Source organism: Tenrec ecaudatus, chromosome Y, assembly GCF_050624435.1.
Source record: "Tenrec ecaudatus isolate mTenEca1 chromosome Y, mTenEca1.hap1, whole genome shotgun sequence".
In the NCBI taxonomy this organism is placed as follows: Eukaryota; Metazoa; Chordata; class Mammalia; order Afrosoricida; family Tenrecidae; genus Tenrec; species Tenrec ecaudatus.
Genome location: NC_134549.1, coordinates 1,677,807 through 1,688,558, shown reverse-complemented (window position 1 = coordinate 1,688,558; position 10,752 = coordinate 1,677,807). Strand labels below are relative to the sequence as shown.

The following is a 10,752-nucleotide window of genomic DNA, read 5'->3' as shown; positions in this document are numbered from 1 at the left end:
AAGAGTTCTACCCTGTCCGACAGAGTCTCTGTGAGTTGGCATCAACACTGTGTCAGGGAGTGAGACCACAAAGAATAACTTCAGTCAGTGGTTTTAGTAGGGAAGTAGAGTAACGGGTAAGGCATTAATGTACACAAGAACTCTTGTTTCTGTGCATGAGACTTGCAAACTCACAGCCCTTGAGTCTCTTTGGCTCCAGGTAGCAAGCCCCTAGCACAGAGCAGTGTTTCTGCACATGGTTTTCTGAGGCTGCCAGAGTCTAGAGGAGCAGGCTGCCCTCACCTGTGTCCCTCAGAACAGCTGGTGGTTTCAGACCGCTGGTGTTTTGTTAGCAACCCAGTGCTTAGCCCAATACTTCACCAGAGTCCACACTCCAAGCTGATAGCATTGTTTATTTGTTAGTAAACCACAATTACATTCCAGGTCTAGTTAGATTGATTGTCATTACAAAAGGAAAGGTTAATTAAGTTCCTCGATTCAATCAACCAATGAAGCATCCAAGTGTAGACACAGAATATAACAAGAGAGTTTATTTGGCACTTTCTGCCAGAAATGATTTTGGCCAGGGTCATGCCGCTCAGGAAGGCCCTGGTTGCCAGCAACTACAAAGCCACACAAGCATTCCCTGCTGCAATTTAAGCATGCAGCTGGCTGTCCTGGGGCACTTTGAAAGAGAGAAAAATGAGGCCGCTGGCCAGCATCAGTAGAGAGCCCAGAGCTGCCATCAGAGAGGCCGTTCCCACCTCCTGAGTGTCAGGCTGGAAGGGCAGGGAGACAGAGCGTGGGAAGTCAAACCTTTGCTCATTGAGCACGGAGAAGAAATTCCAAGCCACTGTGACTGCGGTGCAGGAGCTGGCAATCAGGTACAGAACCCCTGAGACCACAAATGGACTGCAGGTGGCTGCTCTATGAAGAAGCCCCAAGTACACACTCTTAATTGCCAAGGTGATGGAAGCTTTCCCACACAGTCCCAGGATGGTGGTTACCAGCAGGAGGTTTTGGGAGACTCGTATATCAAGAGGGAGAAGGGTTTCACCATAAGAAAAGCGGTGACAAAAGATGTCCTTCTTGCTGCTATGATAGTACAAACAGACTCTCCACATTCCTACACAGGCTAGGTTCGGGTCAATGTTGGATGCCTGGCGGTCCATGTGCCACAGGCGCCACTCGGCGAGACCCATTGCTGTTGTGGAGAGGAACCATCCAATGGTGGCAAAAATGAAGGCTGTTACTTGGCAGTTGGTACGTTTGATCAGCAATGTCATGGTGGCAGCATTCAGAGTGGCACTGCAACAACAAAAAAACAACAACACAGGGCATCAAGAGTGTGTTTGGGAACAGGCTCAATGTGGGACCTTCTGGTGGGAAGTAGCCAGGAGTGACTTGTTTTGCTGCAGAGACGAGGTGGTAGCCCTACCCATGGTCCTGCTGGGAGTGTGCACTGAGCAGAGGGTGGCCACAGCCCTTGGGTGATACTTCCTGAAAGCCTTCACATGTGCAGAACTTTGGAACAAGCAGTGTCACTTCTGAGCATTTTTTCCAAGAAGCGATTCATGGTGGCCATACAGTCACCCACAAAGACGTGGATGGAAGCTCTGTTTATCATGAGGAGGAGTAGGAAGCTACTTGAAGACAACTTGGAAGTCATTCAGACACACCAATTACCAAACTCTCTGTCTTGGAATCCATAAGTCCCCATAACCACTCTCTAGGAAAGAGAAGAACTGCCCATATGAGTTTCCAAGACTATTGCTCGATATAGGAGTAGAAAGCCTCATCTGTCTCCCATGAGTGGCTGGTGGTATAGAACTTCAGACCTTGTTGATCATATCCATAACCAGTATGCCACAATGGTAAAGCAAAAGGCATGGCCACAAAATCATAGAAACCTTTATTAAACAGAAATCTAAAGATGTGAAGCTATTCCTTGTTGCCAAATCTTCTCTGCAGTTTCCATCTCTCCAAACCTTCCCCCCAAAATGTGGATCTCCTTGGCACCATACCCCATCAAAGTGGAAGGGCTGGCACCCCAAGGAGACACCCTCAGCCTCCTCTCCATGCTCTCTGAATTTGGGGACATAAAAGAAGCCTGAAGGGATACGGGCTGGGAGCAATACTTTTGACTTATCCTCCCTCACTGTCAGGCTTACCAGATCCTGACAAACCTCCTTCTCTCGGGTAACTCACTGGAACCTCACTGCCAGGAGAGAACGGCCACTCACAGCGGCTCATAAGACAGGCAGTGTACAATCCCCATCCTTCACCCAAGGAGAGGCTGGGAGTTTGAACTACTGGCTCACTGTGATACTTATCAGATATTGCAGTAGAAGTATCTTTAGTAATATGGGTTGAATTTGAGAAGCAGAAAACAAAATTGTAAGTTGACAGTATGACTTTTACCCGACATGCAATGTGCTAGAGAGATACAAAACAAGACTCAGGGGAGCACTAGGACATCTGTGTTGTCTTTGTACATCTGCTTGATGTTTACAGGTAAAAGCTGGCCAGTGGTCTCCATGTAGCATGCAACAACTCCTTGTCCCAAGCAGTTTTGACTGACGAAAATCAAAGACTCGAAACAAGTAGATCGCTAGGCCTTTCTTCCATTGTGCCTCTGGATGGATTGGAACCACTGACCCTTTGGTTACTAGTCAAGTGCTTAACCATTTATGCAATTCCAGGACTCCTCTATTTATTTATATCTTTATCTATCTACGTCTCTCCATCTATCTCTCTAAAAGTTTAGAGAGAAGAACATAAGAATATCATCTTCAGGTGGCAAAATACTTATTTTCTTCATTTTGCTGGGGTTTCCCAATCATTCAGCCATGAGAAGATGTTTAAAAGACCTTATTTTCTAGAGCAGCAATTCTCAACCTTTCACAGGGGTTGCCCAATTCACAACAGTAGTAAAATTACAGTTATGAAGTAGAAATGAAGACAATCTTATGGTTGCCGGGGGTGGGGAGTCGGGGGGCGGGGGGGTGCTGGGTGTCTCCACAACATGAAGAACTGTATTAAAGGGTCATGGCATTAGGAAGGTTGAGAACCACTGCTCTAGGGGAAGAAAATAGTGGGAAGATTATGTGGTCTGTCTTGTAGTACCTTTCATGGTCTTCTTGTTTCTTGGTGCCCCTGGTGGAAGAGGAATGACTGGTGGCAGAGACTGGGGCTATAACCACTAATGAAAGTGGGGATTCCTCTTGTGGCTCCACATTGCTCTTTCTGAGAGACCCCAGGAGGAGGCTTTTCCAGAACCGACTCTCTGTAAAGTAAAAGAGAGCACAACTCTCAGAAGAAAAGTTCTAGAGGCCTGGGAGTGCTCGGTGGTAACTCCCGCACACCTCCACGGTCTCCACAAATGCCTGCCTGCCATGTGCAGGTCAATAAAGGTGCCCCCTTCGGTAGCTGGCACCTCTGTTATTGACTGGGAGCCACTCCTGTGGCATGTTTACCAAGCTCAGCTGGTTGGGTTTTAAATGAAGGGACTCTTTGCAGTAAAGGAATAATTGAGCAAGGTCATGAATATGCATGCTTGCATTTCTCTTCTGAGAGTTAAAGGTCCAGCAGGGATCTGGCAAAGCACCGAGAGCAGCTCCTCAACATGTTGCCACAGTTCTAGCCAGCAGCCCCAGTCCTCGGTTGGTCAAGGTAACCAACAAGGCCTGAGAACAAAAATACTCACACAGATGGCAGCACTTCAAATGTTCATGGGAACATTCTACTGACTCTTAATTCCATTGGTCCATGATATTTTAAAAAACAGTTTTATTGTGATATTATTCAGGAGTTCAATCATATAAAGAAGAGCTGTCAAATTATCACCACACTCAATCTTAGAACTCAGTTTTTTTCTTGGGCTGATGGTAGTCAGCTCACCATTTCCTCTGTGTTTCGCTGCAGTGCCCTGGAGACACCATGAACCCAGTGACTGTTTCTAGAGTAGATTTACCCATCCTGGATTGCACTTATAGAAAGCCATGCAAAAGAAGACAGCAACCCCAACAAACAGACCAACAGCAGTAATGGAAAACAGAGCAAAATCTCAATAAAAAATAAAGCAGAATATATTTAAAATTTAGAACAAATTTAAGAGGGACTGAAAGGGAGATCAAATGAGAAGGTGTTAACATTTTAACCTAACTACATCTGAAATCATCCACTTTCCAGTGCCCTCTGCATGAAAGCCAGGCTGTGCTCAGGGTGGGAGAGTATTCACAGAGGCTTAATCCACTAGTATTTCCCCTTCCTGTTTGTGTTTTTCACTGAAAAACTTTAAAATGGGTCAAAAGGGTGATCAGATGATAACATTACATTTTAACGTACTGCTTCTGCCTTACTGGACATTACAATGGACCCTGTCTGATAACAAGGTTTTCACATCCTTCAACTGTGGTCAGAGGGGCTTCACCAGAGGCAAAATCCACGTGTGGACCCTGCAAATGCATTTCGGGCTTCTATTGTCATCCATGGCTTCTGCAAGCCAGGTATCCATAATTTAAACTCTGTTACCATTCCCTCCTTCAGGTTTGGATTTTATTATTGACAAGCCTTGGACCACACTGCCTGGTGTGCTTTTTTCCCATTTTGGATTTAGTTGACTTATTTAGATAGCTGCTTGATTTGACACATAGTACCTATATCTTTAGTGAACTCTTCATGAGGTTGAGTACAGGACAGGACCATCTATATCAGGTTGTTAGATTGAGGTTATAATTACATGTGACCCCCAAATCCATTCCTGTGTCTATCTGTGGCTTATATATCTTTCTGATTCAACTCAGAGACACCATTGCCATCTAATGTTAGAGAACATTATCAATCATCCCCTTGGGGCATAAGGTAATTCTATTGTGAGTGTCATTAATTTAGTCAATGGTATAGAATTTAAAACCATGTTAAAAAGGAACTTATACATCATAGGCCAGCTATTAAGAGCAACACATCAATTATTGACTTCTATAGATTAAACTCTTAAGAGACTACACATTATTTAAACAAACATGGGGTTTGTGGTGGGAAATATTTTAAATAATACCATGTCTGCTCCAAAATAAGACACTGTCTGATATTTATTTTTCCTCAAGAAGACACACTATGGCTTATTTTCATGGATGTCTTATTTTTATTAAGTATAGTACAACAATTGATATTTATTCAAATACAGTTGTCTTCTTCTGGAACCTGAGCCCACAGTGCTGAGTAAAAGGGCAACCACAGCTTTACTTCTTCCCCCTGAGGACACCCAATACCTAAAGCAGAGCATCCTGCTCCTCACTTCACGGAGACTTTTACTCTCACTGTCCATGTCTCCCTCGCTGCTTCAGCTTGCAGCATGCACAGAACAACTGGGACCTGACAGGGGGAGCCAACCTTGTTGATGGGGCTGCCTGCACCTCTCTGGTCACCTGTGAAATAGCAGCTGTCACGAAGGGGCAGATGAGAAGGGCTGCCAGTCTTCGTTACCACTCCGTGCCAGTATGCTGCAGAGCCTCACTGATCCCTATGTCTTATTTTCAGGGTATGGCTTAAATTTCACAAATGCTTAGAAAGCCTGCTATGGCTTATTTTATGGGTATGTCTTATTTGGGGGGAAAACATGATATTTATTCACATCAGCAGAGGCACACCTACCAGATTAATCCATGTCATAAGAAAGTAAGGGTGGCATTAAAATACTAAGTATAAGATAGTACCAGCTCACCATCACTGGGCACCTTCAAGGTAAGAGATGAAAACAATTCAAATTCAATGTCTGCCAGTTCTTTACCTTTGGGGGAACTGTCCTCTGCTTCTTCTCACACAAGGGAGTTTCAGCCTGAGCCAAGGGCTACAGGTGAGTTGGAGGTTAGGCCCAGTTCACTTAAAAGGGGTTCCTATGGAATCCTTCTGGTTTGGCCAATAGGATGGTGTGCATCTTGAAAAGATAAGAGTCTAAAATTCCAGGAGTCTATAGCATACAACCTGAGACACCAAGGGCTACACAGAAATTAGGTCAAAATTTTCCAATGAGGAACCTAGTACCAGCATATTCTTCCCTTGTTAAGCCCTTTTGTCCAATAGGAGGTAAACAGAAGATTTTGAAGCCCCCTTGTGTGCTCTACCAGTATTTACTGCAACATGAAAAACCAAGACATGGTGCCTCCATAAGATAGGTGGATGGATGAAGGTAAAACAAGTCCTAATATAATACATGCCATATGGAGAACCTCAAGAACCAAGGACACACAGATGTTGAAAGGTATAAAGGACCTTCCCTTACAACCTTAGGGGAAGAGAGAGAGAGAGAGAGAGAGAGAGAGACAGACACCGAGGAGCTCAGAACTCCCATTACTATTGAGTCAGTTCTGAATCAGTGGGACTCAGCAGGGCAGGGTGGAGCTGCCCCTTTGAATTTCCCTGACTGTAACTCTTCACTGGGGTAGAAATCCCCACCTCTCTTCTGCACAGAGGCTAGTGGTTTTAAACAGCTGGCCTTGAAGTTCACAACTCAACACATAACCACTTAGGACACCACCAGGGCTCCTTAGAACTTGTGCCCTGGATTTGGACGACTACCTCCTAATCTGTGAGAGAGACAAGTTGCGTGTTTTGCCATCCACTGTGGTGTTTTTGTTGTAGCAGCTCGACATGGCTAGGACAGAGAGGGAAAGGGAGGGGATAACTAGGTGCAAGGTGGAAAGCTGGAGTCTGTCCAGAGGAATCTAAGAAGGCAAGCCTGGTACTCTCCTGCTGACACAAAGAGCATCACTGCAAATCAGACTCAAAGGCAACTAACCCCCCTTGAATCCTGATCCATACAGATGTAGGAAGCTGCCATGAGCCTGATGGGTCTCAGTGGGATGAATGCAACAGGCCTTGTCTAGCCCAGGAAGCCAAGCCCAGTAAGAAGTTTGGGGGACCCACTCACCAGAGCTGAGGTCTCCCATGAGGCTGGTCTGGGGTTGGGAACCCACAGTTCTCTCTGTGTCCTGAGCACTGGCTCTTGTGAGTGCTCAGGACACCAGCATACTGTAGGCCTGGCTCCCACCTGACCCTTCTTTCAGGCTTCTGTGTGCACAGAATTTCACCCCAATGTTCTGTTTGACTTTCTGGGTCTCCATGACAGCAACCACTGGTTGCTGATGGTGCCTTGTTGGTCTCCGCCAGCATTTTCCTGTTGGCGGGGAGTGGGGTGGGAGGCAAGGGCTGATAAGCAAGGGAACTGTGTTTCCCAGGCATAGGATAAGACAGCCTTTCCATTGATGATGCCTGGATCCCACAGCAGCTCTGGGTGAGAAAGGCTGGGCAGGTAGGAGTCTCAGAAACCCACAGGGGGTCGCTATGAGCCACACTGAGTCCACGGGAGATAGCAAATGGGGTTTTCAGGTGGTGTTGTCATGAGTCGTCAGTCAATGAGATCCATCCCTGTCCATTTCCCTGATTTCCTTGATGATCCAGCCCTGTCTCCTAATAATGTCCCCTCTTGACACCTGGTGTGGTATCTACCCACATCACCCATGGATCACTCAAAAAAATTCACTGCCATTGAGTGAATTCTGACTCACTGAGTCCCTATAGGAAAGAGAACAGACGTCCCTATGGGTCCCGAGACTATAGATCTTTTGGGAATAGAAAGCCTCCCCTTTCTCAAATGCAGTGGTTGATGGTTTTCAACTGCTGGCCTTGCAGTCAGCAGCCCACGCCATGACCCATGATACTAGGGGTCATTGAGGCAGTAACATTTTCTTTTAAAGATCCTTTCTAGTAAAATACATGTAACAAAAGGTTTGTCATTTTAAATAAAAAGTGGGACCCTTGCTCTTTAAAGATTTCTTATGTGGTACATTGTCCCAATGTATACATCTTAAGAGCAGACATTAAATTTTGTCATTATTGCCTTGAACTCAATGGAAGAAGAATGCATAGTCCAAATCCCTTGGTTTCTGGCAGCTTTCACGGCACATAATTCCCATGAGAGTAGCCCATGTCATTGCACATGCCAGTAACCTGTCGGCTGTCATTGCTGAATATTGTCTATTGCAAGAATAAACACTGTATTTTTCACTTTCATGGGTGAAGTGCATGTTTGGGTTCCCCTTGAGTATCACTGGAGGACAGTCTTGGAGAGTGCTCCAGGTGCAACCAGTCCAGTAGGCCTGGGTTCTATTTTGTGGCTATTGTTTTATTGCTATTATTTTAGTGATTTAAGCTTCTGCAGTACATTTGTGCATGTGGTACCAGGGCCCATGTATTGTGAGCTTGATGAAAATGGCTGTGTTGATATCTGGGAACCATCTAATTCTTCTGGTCTCTGGGTAGATGAGGTTCATAAAGACTATTGGTCGTGCAGATTAGTTTCTTCTTTGAATCTTTGCTTTCCTTTGTTCTCTTTTTTCTTGATCTACTTTTTCAGCCTTAGTCATTACTCAGTGATTACCTTTAATAATAAATTAATTGCCTGCTCTGTACCAGCTTTTGGGCCAGACAAATACTAGTAAGCCACCTGCTCCTTCAGGGGAGTTGGGTTTAGTGAGCAAGACTCTTAAATCACTAACAGCTCAGTGAGGCATTTCAGGTACTGCAGTTAGACATGTATGCCAAAAGGAGCCATGTGATGGAAAACAGGGCTACATGTCCCTGTCTGCAATAGAATATGAGCCTGAAGACTACTCGCAGACACCATATGAAAGCACGAAGCAGGTGAAACAAAATGAGGGTTTTTCTGTGGCACTGAAGGAAAAACTCCCATAAAATAATATTTCCTAAGAAGTAGTTTCACACTTTTCCATCATTTCTAACTTATAAAGAAGGTTGCTGATACCACCAATAACCAATTTATTTCTTCACTGAGTTTTCCTAAATGCAAAGAACTTGTTACCCATAATGCAATGGTCCAGATCATGAAATGAACATGTGCAATCTTGGTATCCTTGGACCTCGATTGCATGCCATCCATTGTCCAATCCATTTCTTCCCTCCTCTAGAATTTGATCCCAGCTCATTAGTTGGTGTCCTCTTGCTGCCTTCTTATGTCCTCTCAGAAAGGCATCTTACCTTATCACTTATCACTCTGAGCCCTTTGAAGAGAACTTGAGTTTGTTGTTTGAAGAATATTTCTCAGTTTAGGTTTGAGTGGTGTTCCTGATAAAATGCAGGCCATACATTTTGGGAAAGATCACCAGGAAGAACTGGTGCTCAGCACACTCCTCTAGGAGACAAAGGATGCTGGTGGCTTACTCCTGGTGGTAAGGATTCCTGGTTGTGCAGTTGGTTAAGCATTAGGCTATGCCAAGAGGCCTGGGGTTCAAACTCACCAGCTTCTCAATGGGGGGTGGAGGGTGGGGTAGTAAGCAATCTATTTCCATAAAGATGCACAGCTTCAGAGACCCTAGGGTCCCTGTGATTTGGCACAGACTCAATGGCAGTGTGTCTGGTTATCAGCGACCTGGAGGACGAGTGAGCATGCTTTGTGCTAGGCTGGATCACACAGTGCTGTAGAGCTCGTGGGTGTGTTCTGATAACTAGATAGGTTTCTAGAGACAGGTTTACCTGTAAAGCCTATAAAGCTTGAAGAGGAGTTCTTTAAGTGAGGCATCAACCAAGTTCCCATAAAGAAACATATCAGCCTGTGTGATACAGGATTGTAAATAATAAAACCCAAATCCTGATGAGGGAACAGTATTAGGCTACAATTGTGAACACCCGGTTTGCAGAAAGCCATGAGTGATAGTGGAAGCCCCAAATGTATTTTCAGTATTCACGTTTGCATTAGGTCTCTGACCACATTCCAGATATGAGAATAGCCTTACACGGCACACATTGCAAAGTGGATTGCGGCAGATGGACTTTGTTCAAATGTAACACCTTAGTATGGGATCTCCCTTTTAACTCATTTAAAATTGTTGCAGATTTAAAATTTTTCTTTCTTTTTGATTGAAGTTTTTCTGTTTCATGTGTTCATTGTTGTTCTTTTTTCTTTATTTTGTATGTTTTCCTTTATAGCGAATCTGGAGTAGGTGAATCCATGGAGACAGGAACAGGATTAGTTTCCTAGAGGCATGATGGCAGAGGAAGTCGGGTGTCAGAGGAAGCCAGTCTCTAACAACTGAAGTGTGGATGTAAAAAGACTTTTCCCAAGCTTTGTCTCCCCCAAAGATATGCCAAACATTAGAGGCTGTTTGCCATCGCAAGATGGGAGGTCAGGTGCTTAGAGATATTCTCCCTGAAGGCATTCATATTTGGGCCAGGTCTGAACCTAGCAGCTTCCACCTCCTCAGGAAGATGAAACTTCAACACCCCCATTTCCAGCCTTTTGGGAGGATGGATGATTATTGAACTATGCAACTCCTTCCTAACACCCCAAAGAGATTATCTCTCCAGGCAGGGTTCATGTAGCCCCTTCCCCAGCACCACAAGAATTAATTTATCTCTCCAGGCCAGGTTTGTAGAGCCCCTTTCCCAGCACTCCAGAGAGCAGGTTTGCAAACAACAAGATGACTTCCCAGGGGTGGCATCCTGACTCAAGGCCCTGCAGCTACAAGTGATAAAAAAAAAAGAAAATCTTCCTTTCTTCTGTCAATGTATACTTCCTTAGCTCGAACCCTATATGTTTCCTACCACCTCACCGACAAGCTGTAACTTTCCTGACCTAATTTGTTGGGTTGTGAAATTCACCCTGGAGTTTCTCCTAGTCTCAATAAAGCCTTTCTTTACATTTCTTTCTCGTCTGAGCTCTATCTTCTTTCTGTGCCTTCATTTCAACCTCACATC

The 10,752-nt window shown here is 44.8% G+C and overlaps 1 protein-coding gene across 1 annotated transcript; it reads right to left on the bottom strand.

The window, feature by feature from the left end:
- Window positions 1–635: 635 nt before the first annotated feature.
- On the bottom strand, window positions 636–1,265 carry CLDN34 (claudin 34). The gene has a single exon (XM_075539847.1). The coding sequence runs from the start codon at window positions 1,263–1,265 to the stop codon at window positions 636–638; it is 630 nt and encodes a 209-aa protein (XP_075395962.1).
- Window positions 1,266–10,752: the final 9,487 nt, after the last annotated feature.